The sequence below is a fragment of the Microplitis mediator genome, chromosome 2 (assembly GCF_029852145.1).
Source record: "Microplitis mediator isolate UGA2020A chromosome 2, iyMicMedi2.1, whole genome shotgun sequence".
Lineage (NCBI taxonomy): Eukaryota > Metazoa > Arthropoda > Insecta > Hymenoptera > Braconidae > Microplitis > Microplitis mediator.
In genome coordinates, this window is record NC_079970.1 from 19,704,607 (window position 1) to 19,729,076 (window position 24,470).

At 32.7% G+C, this 24,470-nt stretch overlaps 4 protein-coding genes across 6 annotated transcripts; 2 read left to right on the forward strand and 2 right to left on the reverse strand.

Annotated features, from left to right (window-relative positions):
* Positions 1 to 7: 7 nt before the first annotated feature.
* Positions 8 to 1,551, reverse strand: LOC130678490 (methylglutaconyl-CoA hydratase, mitochondrial). Its single transcript, XM_057485719.1, has 2 exons — positions 374 to 1,551; positions 8 to 298 (listed from the first exon to the last, which is right to left on the reverse strand). The coding sequence occupies exons 1-2, from the start codon at positions 1,120 to 1,122 to the stop codon at positions 139 to 141; spliced, it is 909 nt and encodes a 302-aa protein (XP_057341702.1). The 5' UTR covers positions 1,123 to 1,551; the 3' UTR covers positions 8 to 138.
* Positions 1,552 to 1,733: 182 nt separating this feature from the next.
* Positions 1,734 to 7,118, reverse strand: LOC130678488 (MATH and LRR domain-containing protein PFE0570w-like). 3 transcript variants are annotated; one of them, XM_057485717.1, is made up of 7 exons: positions 6,950 to 7,118; positions 6,231 to 6,598; positions 5,731 to 6,015; positions 2,980 to 3,227; positions 2,721 to 2,909; positions 2,195 to 2,494; positions 1,734 to 2,125 (listed from the first exon to the last, which is right to left on the reverse strand). In XM_057485717.1, the coding sequence occupies exons 2-7, from the start codon at positions 6,592 to 6,594 to the stop codon at positions 1,961 to 1,963; spliced, it is 1,551 nt and encodes a 516-aa protein (XP_057341700.1). In that variant the 5' UTR covers positions 6,595 to 6,598; positions 6,950 to 7,118; the 3' UTR covers positions 1,734 to 1,960. The 3 variants fall into 3 exon arrangements, with proteins under 3 accessions (XP_057341700.1, XP_057341698.1, XP_057341699.1); XM_057485715.1 differs by having other exon boundaries at positions 5,437 to 6,015; positions 6,950 to 7,117; XM_057485716.1 differs by having other exon boundaries at positions 1,735 to 2,125; positions 5,485 to 6,015; positions 6,950 to 7,117.
* A 4,156-nt stretch (positions 7,119 to 11,274) lies between these two features.
* On the forward strand, positions 11,275 to 18,661 carry LOC130664259 (tuberin). The gene is made up of 4 exons (XM_057464133.1): positions 11,275 to 11,535; positions 11,661 to 16,645; positions 17,359 to 17,529; positions 18,357 to 18,661. The coding sequence occupies exons 1-4, from the start codon at positions 11,457 to 11,459 to the stop codon at positions 18,564 to 18,566; spliced, it is 5,445 nt and encodes a 1,814-aa protein (XP_057320116.1). The 5' UTR covers positions 11,275 to 11,456; the 3' UTR covers positions 18,567 to 18,661.
* A 124-nt stretch (positions 18,662 to 18,785) lies between these two features.
* Positions 18,786 to 24,464, forward strand: LOC130664262 (protein canopy 4). Its single transcript, XM_057464136.1, has 5 exons — positions 18,786 to 19,085; positions 19,929 to 20,055; positions 21,895 to 22,029; positions 22,122 to 22,286; positions 24,211 to 24,464. Exons 1-5 carry the CDS (start codon positions 18,986 to 18,988, stop codon positions 24,365 to 24,367), a joined length of 684 nt encoding a protein of 227 aa, XP_057320119.1. The 5' UTR covers positions 18,786 to 18,985; the 3' UTR covers positions 24,368 to 24,464.
* The last annotated feature ends 6 nt before the right edge of the window (positions 24,465 to 24,470 follow it).

Here is a 24,470-nt window from a genome sequence, read left to right on the forward strand (position 1 = left end):
AAAGAGTTAAAATACAAAAAAAAACTTAATATATCACAGTAGTATTATAAAGTAACAGTTATTTAAAATATAAAAATAAGGACAACAGAAAGGTTTAATAAAATAAAAAAAAAAAAAAACAATTACGTAATATTTTTTTTATACTCCTCGGTAAATGGGAACACGTTTAGCTGAGAATGCCGCCAATCCTTCAATCCGATCTTGTGTTTTAAGTAATTTGCTGTAACACTTTTTCTCAATTTCAAATCCATCTTCAATAGGAATTTCAAATCCTTGTGACATTACAACTTTCGCCAATCTAATCAATTAAAAAAATAATAATTTGTATAATAAAATTTTATTACTAAAGTAAAAGTAAAAAAAAAAAAATTACCTAACACCGATAGGTCCATTGGGTAAAATTTCTCTGGCAATATCAAGTGCTGCGTGATAAGCAGCATCGCCCATTTTATTTTGCTTAACAACATGATTAATCAACCCAATACTTTTAGCTTCCTCTCCATCAATTATTCTCGATGTGTAAATAAGTTCTTTGGCAACTGCAGGGCCAACAATCCGTGGCAGTCGTAATGTACCACCAGCACCAGGAAAAATTGCCCATTTGGTCTCAACAAGGCCCATTTTAGATTCACTGGCTGCTGTTCTTATATCAGAAGCAAGTGCTAATTCTAATCCGCCTCCCAAGGCCGCACCATCAATAGCAGCAATAACAGGCGTTGGCATTGTCTCGACATTTCTCATAAAATTACGCAGTGAATGTATGAATTCTTCAACTTCATTTTCCGTCATTTTAAATCGTTCCCTCAAATCAGCGCCAGCACTAAATATCTTCGGTACCAGGCTGCGAATTATGAGTACTCTAACTTTCTCATCGTTACGTATCGCATCAACGGCTTCGGTCAATTGGGACACAAGATTTTTGCTGAATGCATTTCTTGCCTCAGGACGTTCCAGTCCCAAAACCGCTATCCCATTGTCCTTACCATCAAGATAACTTATTCTTACTTCTTTATTATTTATTTTATCCTCACCATCAGTCATTACTTTAGTTGACATTTGTCGTATTAATGAAACACTATTTACTATTCTGGTGGTTTTTAATCTTGACATCAACGATACCATGATGATTAACTAGAGGTCAAATAAAAGATCAAAGACCTAATATATATTTAAAAGCAAACACGTATATTAAAATTACGCTGAAGAAATGAAATATCTTCCTTGCTATTTTTAAATTATGATAAAAAAAACAATATGTACAACAATATATCAATGATTACCAGTCGGTGAACGTGTAAAGTATTACTAAAAGTGCTGAGTTATCGTGTAGTGTCTTTGCTGTCTCGCAGTCGGGAGTTAACTTTATTTTATATTATTTTTTAAATGGTGGGGATTATATACATAACACATAAGCAAACCGTTTGCTGATGTGATGTGATGTGATGACTAAACAAACGCACAAATACTTATAAATTGTTTGTTAGAATAGAGGAATATTATGGAGTAGCTTTTACCGCTGCACTTAATATACACACTACTATTATAATTTTTTAATCGCGTACGAGTTTTTACGATAACTACCTTCTTATTTATGTACACGTACACAACGTACATTTGCGTTTTATTTAATATGTATGTTAATTGTGTGCGGTTACAAGGCCGCTGAAGACTGAGCAATTATCAGTTAAGATTGTGATTTTTTTTTACAATTATTTTTATTAAGATAAAAAAGTATCTTTTATTTTCCAAAATCAAGTTCAGTCTCCTGATGAACACTTATCAAATTTATTATATTTGATAAATATAAGTATTATTATTATTATAATAAATATAAAAATCTATTTACACGATTAGCTAGCGGACATTGACATTACATATTAAAATAAATAAATAAATAATCGATTATTTAAAATATTTGATTAAATTAATAGTAATATTGATAATATGTAGCATGGAATTATTATGATGATGATAGTAATGATACTTCAGGTGTCGATGGTGGCGGCCGAAGCATCGACCTCGTGGCTGATGAAAGTTTCTGCGATACTAGGTGGGCAATATGAGATGATCTTCGCCAGACAAATTCGCGGGTGCGATCGTGATCATCTGGGCTGTCAACTCGTACCTAAAATATATATTATTTTATTAATTTATTCATTCGCTACTTGAATATTATTATTATTTTTTTTAGTACCTGCTTGGGTTGAAGAACACGAATGGAATGCAGAGTCGCTGCTCCGCCATGCAATACACGTAGACTTAATTTTCCTGACATCTCAGCGGTTGTCGCAGTGGCACTTCGTAATTCTTTTTTCGCGGCTCTTCCAAATTCTTTTTCAACTTTTAATATAAGCGGACCTAAATTAAATTTCGTCCTAATTGTCGTGTGGTCGCTCATCATATTAACGGACACGTCACCGGCTCTTTTGAGTGAAGACAAACCGTACAGAGTTGCTCGTGCCCTTGATTTTTGCTTTGGCTTACTCTGTTTTACCTAAAAAAAAAAAAAAAATTACTTATTACAAATAAGAACTAAATAATGATCCTGAAATTAGCAGACAATTAACAATTTTTGAATTTTTTTAAACAATTTAATTTTTAAAAAATATGCGCATGTAGAAAATTTAAAAAACTATGGGCGCAATTTTTTTTTTTAAATTTATCGTTTTTAAAAAAACTAAATATTGTAATTAATAGTAATACTATTTTAAAATTATTACTTTATTTTTATTAGAAGTTCCTTTGACAACTGGTTTAGTTTTAATTTTATTTTTACTCGAGCTCGACTTCTTTTTATTGTCTTTGACAACTGATCCACGACTACTCGTTTGTTGTTCATTGGAAGCGTTAATCAAAGGTGTGGCTTCAGTTGTCAAGAACTCAACTATTTCTGCAGCAGTCGTTGACTCCTACAACAAAAAAAAATAAAATACAATAACTAATTAATATTTTAATCAAAACAATAATTAACACACTTACATTAATTTTATTATCAACAGATTCAACATTCTCCTGTTTACTTTTCCCAGTCTTTGTCTTCTTCTTCTTCTTCTTCTTGGTCTTATTAGCTTTGTTCGCCGGATTAGGGTTCGTGAGTTTAACCGTAACAGGATCGTACTTGGCCTTGAGAATTTTGTTAATCCTTCCCAAAATATTGTCAACAAATTTATTGTACTTGGATACGTAGATAGCAGATACATCGCCAGGCGTCCCAGGTTCAAAGGCACCTGTGAAAATTTTTCAACTGATGACAATGGCCAGCAAGAATATTGATCCCCGGCCTTGTCCTTATTATTCCAGAGGTCACGCGTTCAAACATTGACCTCCTTTCGCCCTTAAAAGAAAGCCAACAACCAATACACGGCAACAGCAACAGCAGCAGCAGGATTAAAACAGGAGTAACCCGTGCACTAGATGAAGAAATAGCAGGCAGGCAGGCAGGCAATCTATACAGTAGTGTGGGATTGGCAGGTAAGGAAAATTATGGAACCTACTTATACAGAGCCAACAATGTTAACGGGGCCCCGTTGCCGGAATCTCTTGACCAAACTGGTATCCAGATGTGGGTCATTGGCTGTAAGAGGCAACAGGCCTGTCGGTCGTTTCCGCGTTCAGTTTCTCCTACTCAACACTTAATTCACATAAACTCTTTGGTCTCTATCTCTACTCTCTTCGTGAAATTATTTTTATAAATAATAACAAGCCTTGTATTGAAATATCCGACCCTTGTATACTGAGATCTCTATATATATATAAGTATGTACATGACGATGATGTCTTTTAGTAGGTCAGGGTCGTACGTTCCATGTTACTCTGGGTCACTGGCCTCGTTTCATCTCTGGCCCAATGGATCCACGATACGACATGACACCACGAGCTGGTGAAAGCTCATTACTAATTCATACTGGCTCAACAAAGTGACCTACCACGCCCATCATTTACTTTCTTCTTATCATTTTACGTACAAATACTATTTATATAGAGATACATATACACCTATATGTATATCTATATATATAAATTAATAATAGCTAATTTATAAACAAGCAATTCCCATTTAGCTTAACCCAACTACAAACTAATTTATAAATTATGATAATGGATTTTTTATTTTACAGGAAATATGAAAGATGAGTCGAGATATTTGTCGAGTATGGTTCTGTCCAGGTACACTTTGTTACAGTCTGTCCACCCGATTATTGTCTACATAAATTTATCATTTTAATTTCATTGTTTTAAACTAAAAAAAAGCCTGCGGAAGTTAAGACTCAAGCTAATTAAAACGAAGCTGAAGCTAAAGCTTTGGCAATAATTACGATTAAAGAATTAAAGATTTAATAATGGAAACTTCATAATTAATTAATTAAAAAAAAAAAAATATGCAAGGAAGTTACATTAGAATGCTTGGGCATTCGGCACGTCACGTAGGGCCTACTACTGTAACACCGAGTATCTGGACACGAACCGTACTATCAATAAGAACAGAACACAATTTTGTAAAAATCATAACTTTATATTTTTTTAAAAAAATTTTTTTAATTTTTCAGTTTTTTTATCATTAAAATTCCGAATTTATAAAAAAACATCTGTACAATATATCAAATTAATTTCATAATACGGGTATTATAACATTTGTTTTTTTTCTTTTCATTTTTATGCTGTTATCTTTTTTACAGTCTATCAATTTTTTTTTTTTTGAGTTCACTGCTGAGTATTATCTCCTCGGAAATAAAAATTTCACACTCGCACTCGCACCCGTGCCTCCACACATTATTTAATAACGCGATAAGTTTTATAATAATCAATTTTCGAGGAGAAAATACCGGGGTATCGATAGTATTTTAATAAAATAAATAATTATTTGTAAAACAAAAATTTAATACATGTTAAAAAAAAAAAAAAAAGAGATACGTGACGTCGCCAAAGCTTGGCATTTTAACGCTACTCCCTCTCTCCACTACCCGGAAGAAGAAATCGCGTTTTAAATTTAATTAAATTTAAAAAAAGCTACAATATTTATGGGAGAGACGAGACGAATCCCGAGGACATGAGGATGAAAAGCAAGACAATCGAGTTATCACTAACAATAATAAATAGATAAATAATAAATAAATAAATAAGTATCAAGATTACTTTGTAATAATTAAAAAAAAAAATAAATAATAGTCTTTTAAGTAACGATAAACCTCGGGAATCTCTCATTTGACATGAGATTGCAGGCTTTATAAAACATGCGACGTCTATGAGAAAGACAGAGCGTCGATAAAGCTCGACTCATAATTTAAAATTAATTAATTAATTCAATTGATTTTGCAGTAAAAAAAAAAACCAAAAATAAATATTAAATAAATAAATAATAAATTAAAGATAAAAAAAAAAATTATTTAGGTGGGGTTTTTTTTTGGAGGCTCGAAATGCGCGCGTGATGATGCTTACGCGACCGTTTGTTGTTAGTGTGTTTCTTTGTCTTGCCCTTGAACTCACGTGCAAGTCGAGCGTTACGGCTAAGAAGATCTCCAACATCTCCATCATCATCATCCTCATCATCATCATTCTCTTCATCATCGTCCTCATCGTCATCGTCACCGTCATCAATAACGTCGTCAATTCCTTCGTCATCGTCGTCATCGTCGTCGTCGTCGTCGTCGTTCACTGTTCCCGATGCAACAGGCGTAATGTTTGAAGTCTGATGAACGATTGCAGGTTGTGATGCAGGTTGAGTATTGACACCTTCGATATCTGTTGCTGCTTGGCCTTCTGGTGGAACATCTCCGGCTTCTTCGGCTGTTTCGTCGTACGCAACACCAGCGGCATCAGCGACACCCGATGAATGCTGATGTATGTCTGCAGAGTTCTCAGCGATAACCGCACCCTCGTCAGCAACTGCATTCAAGTCTGATTGAACACTGGCTGGTATGACTGGTGCCTGAGGCGCTTGAACTGGACTTGCTGGTTTTATTGGCTCCACAATTGAACTAGTTCCTTCATCATCGTCATCGTCATCTTCGTCCTCTCCTGTTAAAAATAAATTTATTTTATTTATTATTAATATCTTAAATTTTTTTATTTTATACATAATACTAATAAGTATTTAAATCTAAAGACAAGTAGGCCAAAGTTAACCAAGTAGAACACGCGCTTGAATTATGTTAATTCCTGCGAGCCGAAGCTTCGTGTACCGTTAGTCTAAAGAAATAACTTATACAAATATAACGGGCATTAATTTTTACCTCCAAGAATGTCATCAATGAAACGTTCTAGATAATCTTCGTCATCATCGTCATCTTCTTCATCGTCTTCACCTTTAGTATCCTCATCCGGAGTATCATCGTCGTCATCGTCGTCATCATCGTCGTCGTCATCTGGATCTACTATGTCAGACAATACATCATCATCGTCATCGTCGTCGTCGTCGTCATCAGATGCTACTGCACCTGTTGATTGTCGTGATGATACCACAGCAAGACCACTGTCTTTATTATTTTTGTTTGTTGCTATGGATACTTTGTTGTCACCGACACCAGGAAGTGGCGATGAATTTATAAACGCTATGCAGCTTACAAATAGCACCAGTATCACCGCCACGTTCTTCATGGCTCTGAAAATATTTTATTATTTTATTTCTTCACTAAATTATATACTAATTAATACTAATTGTCAGTTACATTTCTTCTTTTTATTTTTTAAAAGTAATCATGATAATAAAAAAAATAAAAAAAAAAAAATACTGGAAATGATGAGCGAGAATAAGGAAGTGGGCAGGACTAAACGGTACGTAGGTCAAATTCCCACTGTTTAAACCGTAAAAATAATAATTAAAATAATTTTCACGACAGTGTTAACACTCAGTGATTAAAATATAATTATTTTTAACACTTATTAAAACACAAACTGATTAAAATAATTATTTTTATCTAGATATTGATGGATTTTTATATCGTAAACTCACCTCGCCTCGTAAATTATAACAGTAATAAAAAATTAAAAAAATAAAACTTAATTTCACAGATGAGTATCCTCTCTGGTGTATCAGATAACGAGAGTATCAACAACCAGAAGATCTCAGAAAGAATCACCTTCGTGCTACGGAGGTGAGAGTGTGAAACAGGCGAACAGCCGTCCGGAGTCGCTCTTATATCTCCACTCTGTACTCCTCTTCCTTCCTTCCACCGGGTTACAATCACGCTGGAAGGAATTATGAGCTGCTTACTATAACTACCTTTGCAATTATTCTCTCGTTCTCCTTTATTTTTAAATTTCCATTGTTGATATTCTTATTATCACTATACGACATTTTATTAACATCCTTAACATCCTCGTCGCATATTTTTACTGTTACCGACTTTTATATCCAGTCCATCTGTTCTATTAATAGAACTAGATTGATTTATTTTATCTATCTATCAATTAATCAATCATCAATCAAATGAATTACTCGACAATTATTCAAAACCACCATATAAATTTTTTTTAATGGCTGAAAAAAAATAAAAGTAAAATTTACCGGGCGTGTCTAACTGTAAATTCGACTGTGAGAATCGAATTGATGATGATTATTTTTGGTGTATCGTAAAAAAATGAAATCCTCGAGGCCTTGAAATATAAAAAATACTTCGTTAGATACTCGTTCTATCGGTAATAGCTTATGGAAATTTTCATTGAGCATTTTAACGCTTTTTAATGTATTAACCTACATCCGTACTTTGGTTTGTCGGAAGAAAAAAAAATTTCACGCTTACCTTCATCTCGTTTTCTGTTGGCTCCATACCCAGGATTCGTTTATTACCATAGCGTATGATTTAGAATAATTATTAATGAGCTGGTTGCTCAGAGTTGTATCAAATTAAGCCAACAGGTTTTCTTTTTCATTATTTTATTTTAAAATAATTATATATTTTTTAATTCCGTTCATGATCACCTGCACAGGTACTGGAGCTGTAAAAATTGGGATCGCGATCGCGATCGCAGTAAACTTGTAAGCTTCATATCAGAGCAGCATTCAGCTTCACAGACAACCATTTGGTATATAGGATTTGGTGTCAGTATGCATGGCTGGAGGAAGTAGTCCGACGCTTGGTATGCCGTTGGGATTACTAATCACATATGTACGGATGTATACCAAAAGAATTGTAACCACCAACTCATGACCCTAGTCTTTTTACTTGTCTTCACTTCTCGGTTTCTTTAAAGACTTTATTTTTATGACTTAACTACATCTCATCGAAACTTGTTATTATTTTCTTTTTTTTTTACTATGCTGGTTAATAATTATAATAATACAGTTTAAGTACACGATTACTATTTCTTCTTTACCTCATATAATATCTAGATTTTTCTTGGTATTCGTGTAGAAGAAGGGCTGCATACAGTTTTAAAAGTTTTTGCAAGTGATTACATTTTAAATTTTTATAAGTGAACTTTTTCCACGTGTTCAGTTCGGCTGCCCAATTTCAAAACACAGTAACGGACAAATTTTTCAACATCGATTTTTTAGTATTTTTAGTTCCAGTAGAATCTTGTGGACATGATTCAATACATAGTAAAAAAAATTTATTTTTGGCAGTTACTGTGTTTTGAAATTGGGCAGCCGAATTACGTGGGGGATTAAATTTTTCTGGCCTTCATTTTAAAACAACAATTGTCTATTGCATATGATACTCATCGAAGCCTTGCACCGTAAGGGTGAAAAATTTATAAAATAACATGAAATCTTACAAATTTTCCAAAATAAATTTTCAAATTTATAGTAATAATTTTAGGATAAAGCCGTAAGATGGACGGTATTTATTTTCAACATATACGTGTGTAACTATTTCTACACCGAGAGAAAATAAAACTTTTGGAAATATTGTGTTTTCTTCTTACGAGGAACTATGCTATTTAAAATTTTCCACCTAACATATTTTTAGTGCGAAAATTCTAAGATTTCAGTCATAATCTGGACTATCTTCCTTAGCTGATAGAAGAAAATATCTACCATTGTGCTGTGGGTTTAATATTATTAATGGACATCTTGATGCATCAGAGCTGATTGGTATGTTGGGATTTGTTGTGCCAAATATAAACTTGAGATCTAATAGGATAATGGAGATTCCTATAGTAAGATCGCGTTTTTCGACACGCTCTCCACTATACAGAATTTCCAAAATTATCAATGAAGATGCCACTGAAGTAGATTTTTTTGGAGCATCATCGGATAGTTGTATAAGGAGAAAGCTAGAAGGGCAATTTTAATTGAGCATTCTGGTTATGATTTATGATTTTTTGTTTTTGTTATTATTGTTAAAGTTACGCTGATGATCAAGTATTCACACTTTTTATTATGTTATTTTATATTTGTTATTATAATATGTATAATTACCGAGGGGCGTTAAATAAATAAATAAATAAATAAAAATTTGAAGATAATCATTTTCTGAATCGAGGAAATCTGAGTTTAGCTCGAGATATGCTGAGCTTTTTTTTTTTTTAGTACTGTACATAAATTTCAGTTTTTCTCTGTCAAGAAAATTATAGAATTAATAACGGAATAATTTTTATTGTTTTATTACTTAAGAAAATATTGTTTTTACAAAAGTGAATTTTTTTTTCAATGTACAATCATGACGTATGTTAAAGTAACATATAAATAAGTGTAAACCGTCCCCTGATTAAAGAAAGCGATTCACTCAGTGATGAATGAATATCAATATAGTAGTAAAAATGAATCGTTTCTTTTAATCAGCGTCCGCTTTACACACGAAATTTGTAAATTTTTACGAATCCTTTTTTACTCTGTGCTTACAAAAGTCATAATTGGGAAAATATACCTTCAATCCACCGACACATACTTGCCAATCAATTTTGGTCCAAAGCGATATGTATAATATTTTATTTTCGCTTTATAAAAATAAAGGCAGCTCGATTTTTGACGCTCCCCGAAAAGGAGAGAGATTTGAACCGAACGTAAAACTGTATTTATTTTTAAAAAATTTTAACCATTAATTTTCTCGTATTATAACTAAGATTTATTTGAAATTTCAAATTCAGAGTTTTTTTTGTCCAAGAATCGTACAAATTTTAATTGTTGATGACCGCGAGCTCCCAGAAAAGTTGATTTTTTAAATAAAATTCCCGCCATTGAATTCCTCGTATCGTATCCCGAGTCAATAAAGAATTCTAGTTTAGCCCTCAAAAGCCTCAATTCCTTTGATGTTTTATTTGCCGCCCAGAAAATAATTCTACTTTAGTACTCAAAATCCTCAATGAGAACTATGAGGTCTAAATTTTGAATTATAAGTAAGACCTCAAAATTCTCAACGAATGAAACGGTATATTTCGGACTTTGAAAAATTTTAGATAGAAAAGGGAAGGGAGAGAATACGACGAATGAGACTTTTGAGGTTCAAATGTGGATAAAATTATTCCTGTATGTTTTGAGTATTTTGAGGCTCTAATCCAGATTATGTTATTCCAGTTTAGTCTTCAAAGTGGTAAAATTGGTCGTAACTACTATTTCGAGGACTAAACTAGGATAACTTTCTATACTGTTGTCAATCTTCAAATTCTAAATTGATCCTCAAAAACCTCATTGAGAACTTTGAGACTTAAATCCGAATTTGTTTTTTGACTCGGGTAGATAATTCATTTAAAATTTAAAGTCTAGATTTTTTGGCTGATAAACGTAAATTTTTCCTATTTTCACTCCCCTCTTACTTTATGAAACTTTTCAATTTTTATTTACTTCAAAAATTTTTCTGTCACTTTATTGAATTATAATAAATAATTAATTAATTACAATAATCATCAATGATAAACATTTTTTAAATAATCCTGAAGTTAGCAGACGTCTAATAATTTTTGGATTTTTTTTTAGGCGATAAACCATAAAAAAAATATATTTGAAAAAATTGCACCTGTAGTTTTTTAAATTTTCTACATGTGCATATTTTTATTTTATTTTTTTGCAATTGATTTGTTGAAAAACAAAAATTCAAAAATTGTTAAATGTCTGCTAACTTCAGGATCATATTTTTGAATTGAATTCAACAGAACATATATTAAAATACATACAAATTTTGTATAGAAACTTTATATTTCAGAAAAAAATAAAATTTGAAATTTGAAATTTTACTTTCGCGGTAAATATTTGATCCAGCCACCGATAGTTTTTGTTGCTGACATCTAGATGCCTCGCATCTAATTATCAATGACGACAATTGTTGACAGAAGATAAAGCAGCGGATCATATGGAGAGGTTTTATTTTTAAAAGTGTAGGAGAATATATATAGATATACATAAATATGTGAGTCGTGTGTACATGTGGGAACAAAGGCTGTGAATTTCGCATGGACGTGATGATTTTTTTAACTTCTCTTAATTCTTGACATGTAGTCTGTTGTTAGCTAACCGGCAAATAACTTCTGTTACATCAAACTATTAAATTTAATCTAATTCACCGTCAAGAGATGTTACAATGTCAAAGATGAATATTAAAGATAAAGATCAGAGAACACTTAATGACAAATTGAAACAGTGGTTTCGTATTAACAAAGGTAATAAAATATATATTTTGTTTTTGAATTTAATTTAATATTTATTAATAAATTGATTACGTCCTTGAATTATTTTTAAATAAATTTTTTTTCTGATTAATTAATTAATTATTTAAATTAAATAGGCAACTATAAGAGTAATGAGGAGCACATATTGACCCAAGAAATAGAACGAGAAATAAGTGCAGAGAATCCAATTAATCAACGCGCTCGTATCCTAAAAGATTTAACCGACGACGTCTTAAATAACCACTGGGAAGACAGAGCGGCTGAAAAATTTTGGAATTTAGTTAAAGATCTACTAAACAAAGATGTACCGAAAGAACACCGTCATACTGTCCTCATTTTTCTGAGTTGTCTAGTCCAAGGTCAGTATAGCAGACTGTCATCACTGATGCGCGTTAAATTTTTTAAGGTGGTACAAGATCACGAAATACCTGAGGACATCGGCCCCAGATTGGAGCTGCTCCAACGTCTGACAGACAATGGCAAAGATATTGTGCACTTGGAAGAAAAAGTCGGGGGATTTCTGCTCAAATGGATGCCGACAGTCACTTACGGGGATGAAAAACGCGGAGCTGAATTTCTGTCACTTCTTGTTAACGTTATCAAGTACAACTCGGCGTACATTGACGAGGATATTGTGTCTGGTCTTGTACAATTTATCTGTCATTTGTGTTACTACAGTAATAATAAAGAAGTTGTGTCCGGTTGTCTTGATACACTGGACACAATTGTTGGCTACAACATTAATTTACAGTCGGATTCATTGCAGACATTTATCACAGCACTGTGTCGCAGTGTCAATGTTGACATTTACTGCGAAATAAGCTGGAAGATAATGAAAAAACTTCTGGGTACTGATATGGGACACACGGCACTTTACACGATGTGCCGATTGCTGCAGGACCCGAACTTCCAGCGGGATGTGCGTCTGCTACGTGGAGCTGTGTTCTATGTCAACATGGGCCTCTGGGGAACGCACAGGATCCAGAAGCTAAAATGCACTCCGATATCAGTACTGCCTTCATTCATCCAAGCACTGAAATGTAACCACCCGATTGTCATGTACGAAGTAACTCTGGCTGTGCAACGACTGGTAAATAAATATGGATCGACTTTACTTGAACCAACGTGGAGTGTTGTCTTGGACATAATCCAGCACGTGATCGCTCATATTGAAACGAGCAACCAACCGGCAACTCAACAAGTATCGGAGAGTCTTCACGACACATTGAATGGCATAGAAAATCTAATGGATGCCAATCAGTACAATGGAGATGTCCAGAGATTCTATGATTTAATCGAAAGATGTTCTGACGCCAGACCCGAGGCCTCGGTTTTTAAACTCATTGACTATCGCGCTTCTATCATAGGTCTTACGCACTACCACTGGCAGTCAAAGCTGGCAAATCTTGTTGAACGTTACTTTAAAATCGAAACTCGGACAAGCATACGGACAAAGGTGCTAGACATAGTCACGAGAATAATTCACATGAATCGTTATCATGAAGACGAATTAATTGAGAGAATTATAGTACCTTATCTACAGCATGTTGATGTAGATCCTGACATTATGATACGTAATGTATCGGCTAATTTGTTGGTTGATTTGTGTTTGAACTGTGAGATTAAACGATGCCTTGAGTTGCTGGACATCTTGGAGAAAATAATAAACAAGCCATTTACTGTAGACACTCCGGTAGTGAGTGATAATGATATTAAAGATGTTAAAACTGCTGTGATTGGTGTTATTGATATTTTTACAACGAAAATATATCGTCTGCCTTCTAGTCATGCTATTCGTGCTTACAAAATACTTGTTAATCATCTTGAGCAGCATTACAAAGAGCCGCAAATATTTAATGATTTTTCAACAATACGTTACTTAATATTCGAATGTTTTTTAAAAATTCGCGCTAATTCGTTGTTCCAAGTTGGGTACACAAATCCAGAGACTGGGACAGTAACGAGATTTAGTCCGTATTTAATTCTGGAGCATGCGTCTGCACCAGATCGTTTAGGACCAAGTGGCGGTGGTGGTAACAGTCCACCAGTGAGTCCAGCACCTCTACAACACATATCGTGTCAAATAAGTCATATATCTTTAGCAATGGCCTGCAAAGCTGCTATAATGTGTCTGAAGCAAGAAAGAGACTGGCGAGTACTTCAATTAGTTCTGAAAGAAACTCCAAATTTACTACAAAACCGTGCGCTGATTCTTGCGCGTCAGAGTAATGACATCGACTACGTTGCTGCTGCATTATGTTCGATGATCACTGATAAAAATCTTAAATTACCTGAATCACTCACCAATGCACCATCTAAATTTACAATTTCAGATTTTCGCATGTTTGTATTTCCGGTACTGACGTCTTTGGCGTCTTACCATACCCACCTTGAGCCAAATTTGCAGCAACGATTGATAAAGTGTTTGGAAATTGGATTGACAACCAGATGCGCGAGTCAGTGCGTCACCAGTCTGACCACATGCACGTTGGAGATGCGTGACGCTATGAATAAATTGCTACCAGCTGTCTTGTCAGATTTGTCAAAAATTTCAGCAGTGCAACATATTGCCATACCTATACTAGAATTTTTATCAATGCTTGCAAGATTACCTACTGTCTACTCGAGCTTCATTGACAACCAGTACCGACTTATCTTCGCTCTTCTGCTGCCTTATACGAATCCATTCAAGTACAATCACTACACAGTCTCATTAGCACATCATGTTATTGCTGTCTGGTTCTTAAAGTGTCGGTTGTCATTGAGGCGCGAGTTTGTTAAATGTATAACCTCTGGTTTGAATGACAATGTGGTGATGCCTCTAGAGGAGGGACAGGTAAAGACATCGAACTTCAGTACACTGCAGGAAGATTCATCTCACAGGAAACGCAGTTCGAGTCTGACTGAACAGGGCAGCAGGGGCAGGCGAGAAAGACCGGTACTGGGTAACCAAATAATCGGTGATTTGAAACCGCAGATGGATGAAAAGTTGATGACTTTCCATATGGAATTGGCTGAGACTTGTATTGATTTGTTAGCCAGGTACACATTCTCTACTTATACAGCGCGGCCTAAGAGATGCGCTGGTGCGGAATTTTTACTGAAAGATGGACAGTCGATGACCTGGTACCTGAACAATCGATTGATCACCGTCACTACCAGTGGCTGCAGCATGAAATCAATGAGAGCTGGACTGTGTGATAGCTGTTGGATTGCTTGTAAAGCCGCGCCGACGAGTCCAGAGCATAGAGCTGGAGCTGGTCTGCCACGACGGGCATCAAGTATTGATGGGAATAAAGACGAGAACAGATTATCGAGACAGTCTTCGGGACATGCTGGTTCAAGTACAAATACTGCGGCCAATTCGCCGACAGAAGAAAGTAAAAAGACACTTGATGATGATTTTGCTAAGGCGGATAAACGTGAGTTTGTATTGCCGGATAATAAAAGTGATAAGGAAGCTGAAGCAAGTAAATTAGAGCAAATTCTTGGTAGTGATAAACAGGACGAGTATACGCCGTGTGCTTGTTGGTGTCAAGGTTGGGCGGAAATTCTTGTTCGTCGGCCTACTGGTGATATGTCTTGGATTATGAGAGTACAAAATTCAGTCCAATGTGATGCTATGAATGATTTTCCACTGCAAGACCTAACGGCTTTGCTGATGCCAAATTCTGAGCCAGCGACAAAAACTTCTTGTAGTCAAGACACCACGACAACGGAATCTTTTGAAGATGAGACTGATGAAAAATCTGAGAGCAAATCTAGCGGAGGGCAGAGTATTGATCAGCATCAAAGTAATTTGAATAAATCTACTGGACCTATTGCGATACCTGGATCACCTGGACGACCCAGTACGTCGCGTCAGAGTTCTCGTGATAGTATTGAGAGTTTGGAAGACGGCGATGATGATTCAAAGAGATCACGTAATCCTGTTCGTCGGTCAAATTCAAGCCCTGAAATGAGTGCCAGCTGGAAAAATCCATTTTTAAATAAAGACAAATTAGTGATACCTCCAGCTGATGCTCCCAACTCGGAGTTTGATGTCAAGCACGCAAAAACGGCGTATTCAAAAGACATGAGAGTGAGTTATGAAGCAATACCTGAAGAAATATCTGGTATGGGTACAACTCCACCAGTAATTGAAGCTGGAGATCATCATGGGGTTTTTCCAACTCAGTTCTCGCATCCAGGAACCACAACAACAACTGTTGGAAATAATGGAACCAGTAGCAGTAGCAGTAGTAGCAGTAATATTGTGCCAGCATCACCTACTGCTTCAGCTCCTACTTATTTACCAGCCCAAAATCGCGTTACTCAGCATCACATGTCATCATCAAAGCCTCCTCAGTCACCTACTCAACAATACTCAAGAACAACAACAATAGAATCTAGTCTACGACAAATAGCCTCGAGTATAGAAAGCAAACCACCACTAGGACGAATTCATCTAATTGAACGTCGCGAAGAAAGACCCGACCCATCAGCATTGCCACCAATAGCTTTTCGTGATCGTGGTCATACAATATCAGTAATGTCTCCCGTTCGAGACAGCATTCGTCGCGGTACTTCACCTCGTGTTAAAGAAGTTCTACGCCCTGGAATAAATCCCAGCTCTGTATTCCTCCAACTGTATCATACCGCCCACTTTGGCAGCACCAACGAGAAACCTCTGCTGATACCTCCAACGACGGCTTTGCAACGAGCTGTAACGAACCTCGACCGAATCCAACCCTACGAAACTCACAAGATCGGTGTCTTGTATGTGGGACCAAACCAAGCGTCCAATGAATCGGAAATTCTGGCCAACCAATACGGGTCAATGAGATACGCGGAATTTCTCCAACGACTTGGTACTCTGGTTTGTCTGAAGAATGTCGACGAGAGTGTCTTTCTCGGTGGGCTTGATCGCAACGGCGAGCATGGTAACTTTGCTTACATATGGCAGGATGACGTTACCCAGGTAGCTTTTCATGTCGCAACGCTCATGCCCACTAAGCAGAGTGATCCTAAGTGCACTTGGAAGAAACAACATATTGGAAATGATTATGTTACTATTGTTTATAATGAAAGTGGCGAGTCTTATGACATTCAAACTGTCAAGGTATTTTTTTATCATCTATATTATTAAGAGAATAAGAAAAATTTTGTTCCATATCTCAATGATAGAGTTAGTTAATGTTATTAAATTTTGTATCGTTAACAAGATCTTGGCTTGAATTTCTGCCTTATCATAGTTTCAGATTTTTTTATTCAATAGGTAATTCAATGCCTTAAGTTTTAAAAACAATTATGAATAAGATAAAAGACCTAGTACCCGATCACTTCATACATTTGTATAGATATAGATTTAGTAAAATTGAGTAAATATAGACATACAAATACATGACTGATCGGGTACTAGTTCCCTGATCGAGTACTGGGTCTCTTATCTGACATATAAATTTCGCGCTAAAAAATGTTGATATGATTTTATAAAATTACTGACAAAAATTTTTAAATATTTTGGGATTACATCCAAATTTTTTTTTGTATTAATGAAAGACAGCCCTTTGATAAACCCAGAAAATTTAATCAGTTGAGATATTTCAGAAAAAAAATATATTAGACTGCAAAAAAAAATTTGACCGTGGGTAAATTTTTTTTTAAAGAATCTCATAATTTATACAGTTATTGAAATCAATTTGAAAGTTAATTGTTAAGACTTTAATAAACAATTAAATCATATTCACTAAATTTGGTAGTGATACTCGGGCAGGTTGCTCGTATTATTTAATTATTTAAATAATTAATTAATCATTTTTATTTATTATTTAGGGACAGTTTAATTATGCTTGTGTCATAATTCAACCATTAGATTATGGAGCTAATCAAGTAACAATACAAGCAAGAGAAGAATTAGCTGAACATATTGGTCACAGTGAATCTAAAATAATATCTGATCAAAATCTTGGTATTTTATCAAGACAATTAGCTCTTCATGCTAATGTAATTATTTATAAATAATTAATAATTAAATTTTAGTGGTGTGCGAATTGTGTTCGAATCTAATCGAATAATTCAGATTTTCTAAGTATTCGTAACTTTTCGAATTATTTGTAACTTTTCAAATTATTTGTAACTTTTCAAATTACTAAGAAAACTGATCAGTTTCCAAATATTCAATTTTTATTTAATGGAGAGCTTAGTTTTTGAAGTAACCAAAAATAATTTTTTCGTAAATTCGTGCCTAAGCTCAATTTTTCATGACAAAAATTTGAATTATAGGAAAAAATATTAACAATGAATGTGCAGGTTGTTTAAGATCAGTAATTTATTGGATATTTAAATTATATCAAAATCCGCAACGTTTCGTTGACAATCTCAACTTCATCAGGTCTATAAATTAATAAATTAACAAACCATCAGAAGAATTTTGATGTTTTTAAGAATTTATATATTTGTATCATACATTTATATCTGTGTATGTGACATGTAAATGATGGTTTATTAGTTTATTAATTTATAGACGCCTGATGAAGTTGAGATTGTCAACGAAACGTTGTGGATTTTGATATAATTTAAAGGTCAAATAAATTACTGATTTTAAAAAACCTGAATATTCATTGTTATTTATTTGCTGAGATCTGAATATTATCATCATTATGGAAAAAATATTACAATTTTGAATAATTCAAAAGTTTCGAAAAATTCGAGTTATTCAAAAGTTCCAATAATTCGATTTGATTTGATACAAATAATTTATAAGTTCAAACTATTTGCACACCCGTATTAACTTTAATTGGTAATTTATTTATTTTAATATATATTTTTAGCTTGCATCAATGGTATCATCATCATTAAAAGCAAAAGGCCATAATCCATATTCTTCCAATTGGCTCGAACGACTAAGACACATAAAACGACTGAGACGTCGTCTTCTAGAATCATCAAACAGTAGCTCAGACGACAAAACCGACGAAACGAGATCCAATGAACGTGTTCATATGGAAGATTTCACCGAGTACACGATACCGAAGACGTAAATTAATGTATTAATTTTAATTATTAATAAAATTATAATAATATAATAATAATATAGATATAAAAAATATATATTAATCAATATTTTGTCTGCAAATCATCGTTATTATTATTGTATGTTAATAAATTCATCAGCACTTTAAAATAGACATTTCAAATTTTTCGCGCTAAAAAACCGCGCCGTTTAAATAGAATTTTATGCGCACTGTTGTGATTCATGACATGCATGTACATACATAGTCCTTTTATAAAATTAAACGAATTTAATTATTTATCGCTAGTTTATGTAAGTTCATGATAAGAGAATCGTGATAAATTTATACCAGTTATATTAACTTTTACATTGTAGTTATCAGTGTTGATAAAATAATTGTAGACAACTGACATAACCTAGCAGGTTAATAGTTTTTAAACTTTTACAATGATCCGAACATTGTTATTGTTAATTTTTTTATTGTTTACATCAATTAATGCGGTTACTGAAGAAGATGAAGGTGTCAAATATGCTAATAAATGTGAAGGTAATATTTAAATTTCAAATGATAATTTTATTTTTATTAGTTTCTGTCATAATTTATTTACTTTTAGCAATAATTTGTTTACAGAAATTTGAAAAATTAAATAATTTATTGGTCGTTCTGTCATTTATATATTGGCTTTATTAGCGCTTGATATAAATGATTTATATAAAATATGTAATAATCCATGAATATAAAAGTTATAAATTTTAATTGAATAAAAGTGAAATACGCGATAATTTATTGTGTGATAACTGTCAAATACTTGGCTGAATGTTTGTAATTTCAGTCAGTTTTATTATTTTATTATTTAACGTTCATTTAATGAAAATTCCTAAAAGTTCAGATGATACTGAAGTTAACCGACGTCTAATAATTTTTCAATTTTTTTAAACAATAAAATGATCCTAAAGTTAGCAGACAATTAATAATTTTCCGATTTATTTTTTAACAAATCAATGGCAAAAAAATGAAAAATAAAAATATGCACATGTAGAAAATTTAAAAAACTATAGGTGCAATTTTTTGAAATATTTTTTTTTTATAATTTATTGTTTCAAAAAGAATCCAAAAATTATTGGACGTCGGCTTACTTCAGTATCATACAATAAATTATTTTTAAAAAAATATTTGAAAAAATTGTACCCATAATTTTTTTAATTTTCTGTATGTGCATATTTTTATTTTTTGTAATTGATTTGTTGAAAAAAAAAAATTGAAAATTTTAAATCGCTTGAACTTCAGGATCATAAAATTTTGTATTATTAAATATTATGGAGACTATAATCATCATTACTCATAATTAATAATGAAGAACTATTTTAATTATTTAATTTTACGTTTTAGTGTGTAAAGTATTTTCTATGGAACTGGAAGCTAGGCTAGATGAGACTGGAAAGACTCATGATGTCCTGGAAGTTGGTTATTCCTTGGACGATATTGCTCCAAAAAAGAAAAAGGAGTACAAACAATCGTAATATTATTTATTAATATATTTAATTTAAAATCATGTCTAGATCAACTTAATAAAATGATGAATTCATAGGAAAGTGGACAGTAAATTGAAACATAATTTAATTCTGACCATAAATTAGACGTTTCGTCCCCTTATTGGGACTTCTTCAGCAACTAAAACAAGTCATCATTATAAACATTCACAACTTTTCAAATTAAATATTTAACTTTACAATCTCATAGTGAACATAATCAATACATAATATAAATACATCATAGGTTGATCGATCATATAAACTCTATCGTCTACTAAATGTTTTTGAGACATCCCTGCTTAAAAAATCCTTATAGCTGTATGTATAAGGCTCTATACTTTAACACTTCTCATAGAACTCATTCATTCTTTGCCGTAATATGGACGGGGGAGTCAAATTTAAGATTTGCAATTTACGGTTTCCAACGTCGGAAAGCGAGGAATAATCGTGGAAATCGATAGGAAAATCCATGATTATCCTCATCCATCTTCATCCATCCTGATTTATCTCGATTTATCCTCATACATTCTCAGTAAAATGGTTCAAGTTTCGTACTGGACAGTAGTAAATTTCTTATTCATTCTTTCATATATTAATTTTTTTTTTCCGATAAAAATTTCTATGGGAATCCGTGAGAATCTATTGGATTCTATGAGATTTTCTAAACAGGGATACGTCATCATGTTTAATGATATAATAATTAGCATTTTAATATTTTTAATTACAATAAATAAATAACAATTTAATTGAATAAAGATAAACTACAAGAAAAGTTGCATGTTTTGTAATTGAAACTTTTTTTTAATGAAAGTTATGAAGAAAAATTCAAGAAAAAGTATTATGATAATTGATCCCGACGCGCTATCGTACGGAGAGATAAAAAATTATCCATGTTTTCCCTATCAGAATCACAACAAAAAGAAAATACAAGAGAATCGCGTGACTTGCATCGGTTCTTAGCTCTAATAGATGCAATTACGTAATCAATTAAAAGTCGTATTTTTGCGCCAAAATTTATTCAATTTTTATCAATATGTAGGGGAGAGAGGGCAGAGTGGGCCCCTTAACGAAAATAATTATAATATCATTAATTTTTTTTACGCGTTTACTTCTTTTTAGATCCTTGGTACTTATTTTCATTTCATTATGCTGCGTCCATTAAAATTGAAAAATCGAAAATTAGGGGCAAAGTGGGCCCTCCAAAAATTTCGGATTTGATATTTTTTATTCTTGACACGTGTGATATTTGCAAATAACTATAAAACAATTGTATTTAATAATATAAAAGTCATTTTAATAGTCTGCTGCGATATAACTTTAAAACGTAATTTTATTATCTTTAACTTTTTTAATAAATTATATTTAATGAACAGTTTTGGTGGTCTATTTTAGCCCTCATTATATAAAAAATTTCGATAAGCTTATTATCCGTCCGAATTTATTGGCGTATAGAAAATTTTAAGGGGCCCACTTTGCTTCCTCCTCCCCTAATTTATAAAAAAAAAATGAAAATTTTGACAAAAAAAAAAATGACTAAAACACATTCTTAAAAAGCTGTTCTTTTATCTATAAATAAATTTGTGATGATAAAAAATTAATGCAACTTCTCTATTCATGTGATACTCAATATTTATACTCTCAACCATTGAATAATAATTGAGGTATCAATATATGATAGCACTATTTATAGATGATTACTTTCCTACTTTAATTTACTGCCCACCTCCCTATGAATTTATCATAGTATTTATTAATTTTAAAATTTAAAATGGAGTGTCAATAAATTTTTTTTTGGTTTTATTTAATTAATTTTTAACTTTCAGCGAACTGAGGCTGGTTGAATCATTGGAAGATATTTGTGAACGTATTTTAGAGTATAATATTCATAAGGAACGTGATGATAGCACGAGATTTTCTAAAGGAATGAGTCAAACATTCAAAACTCTCCATGGTCTTGTGTAAATAAGTTATTTATTTTTAAAAATGATTTTTCAAGTTTTTAAGTCAAAGCTTAAAGTATGTAATTATATTTGTTTGCCTATAATTACAGAGATAAAGGAGTTAAAGTTGAGCTAGGAATACCCTATGAATTATGGGACAAGCCATCTGTTGAAATAACGACCTTGAAAACACAATGTGAAGATATGCTGGAGAATCATGAGTCAGATATTGAAGAATGGTATTTCAATCATCAAGGAAAAATACCCCTTGAAAGGTTAATAATTTATTTTTTATCTTTTTGCACAGTAATTATATTTATTTATCTTTTAGTCCATTGTAAATAATATTCGTGATTAATGGGAAAGATAGACAAATAGTTTAATGTAAAACTTTTTTATTTAATATATATCACTTCGACGAATATATAAAATGTATAATTTTTGGTATATACAGTAGGACCTCGTTATAAGACTACGCGTTATAAGACTCTTCCCCTGAATTTGTTAAAACTCCCTCGGAACACTTCCCTCTTTCCCTTCCCTCGCTTCCTCCTTTCCCTTCCCTCAATAAAAGTTTTATGCCGAAACCTCGCTATAAGACTAACGACCAATACGACTAAAATTGAGGTAAAATGTACATACATAAAGATTGTACATTAAATAAATTATTTTCATAAAGAATACTGAAAATTTTGTGGTATCACATAATTAATTAACAGAAAAGAACAACGAAATTCTGTTTTTTTATAATTGCACAAAAAATAGATTCACTGTATAATAGAGTAGAGTTGAATCGAATAGATAAATAAAACGCAAAACGACGATAGTCTTATAGCGAGGTTTGGCTCAAACGCTGTTAAGCACAATAGTGGGGGAGCTTCAATTCTAAGAATTTTTTCCCCTACAGCCCCGAACTAGTCTTACAACGAGGTCCTACTGTGTTATCATTAGGTTCCGTAACAAACTATCTACGACAAAATATCCAAAAGAAAAAATATCTACGGACAAAATATCCATGGACAAAATTTAAACACTACGAAATGTCTGCAAACGAAGTTACCAACCGAAATAATATTATGTGTGTAAAGTAGGGATCCCTGGTGGAAATTTTTCTGACTTTTCTCTGAAAAAGTCTTTAGAACTTTGAAAAAATCTTCAGAACTTTAGAACTGAGTTTTTTGGTACCGTCACTTACTATTCGAAGACAAAAAATCCGCGATAAAATATTTGAATACATTTTATCCGATAGACAAAATATCCTCGAACTAAATACTCGATAGATAAAATATCTTATAATATAAATACTTTCCATATAAATAGTACGGTACCCTTTTATCAGAAATGCTTAATATAGTTGCACATAAAATTTGAGTGTGTGATATCAAAAATAGATCAACACATATGCTTGGAATGGTACAGTACCCGTTTATCGAAAACCATTAATTATTTTTTCACTTAAAATATATTTTTCTGAATAAGATTTATCGACAGGATATTTTGTCATGAATTTTTGTCTCTCGAATATTTAGTCCGGGGATATTTTGTCTATCGGATATTTTGTCAGGGATATTTTATCCGCGAGCTACAAGTCGTGCTACCAGTTTTTCAGAGAAAATTCCGAAAAATTTCCACCAGGGATCAATTGTATATTAAAAAATATATGTGTTATATTTCAATCAAAGGTTTTACTCGCCTTTTACCCCTACGGCACAACACACCCACTCAAGTACGCTCAAAATAATCCAGTAATTGACGAAATTAAATTAAAATATGAGTATTTATTCTTTAGTTCATCTAGTAAATATGGATATTTCATCCACAGATATTTCGTCCCGTGGATATTTTGGTCCGTAGATATTTTAGCGCGGCATTTTATCATTATATTAGTATATATCTAATTGTTATCTATGTGACTATATTTGAATTTATATACTTGATTTTGTACCAGCATCTGTAATAATACAGATGTAATAATTTGTAAATTTCGTATTCATCGTAAAGCCCTGAAGAACTCAGCAAATTTGACGATAAAGTAAAAAAGTTTTACATTAAACTATTTGTCCATCTTTCCCATTAATCACGGATAGTAATTATACTAGAGTAAGAACCCCCAGAACTGTCAACTCTGACTAAAAATAATGCCCAGTCATCGAAACATTTACAGTAGATATTTAACTTGTCAAAAATATTTATCTCCAGGTATCTTTGTTCCGAGCGGGTGCTCATAGACGATGATGACTCATGTCTCAAAGAAAAAGGCGACATAGGCAAAGATCGCCGCGATAAGAAGTCTAAAGATAAAACCAAGAAACCTAATGATGAAAATAAAGTTAAAAATTCTAAACAAGAATTATAGTTAACAATTTACTTGACTGATTTTAATTATACACTTAATAATAGTTTAGGTTTTGTGTCACTCAAAGTTAACTTTTATTAACTGAAGTTGTTTTTATTTTAAA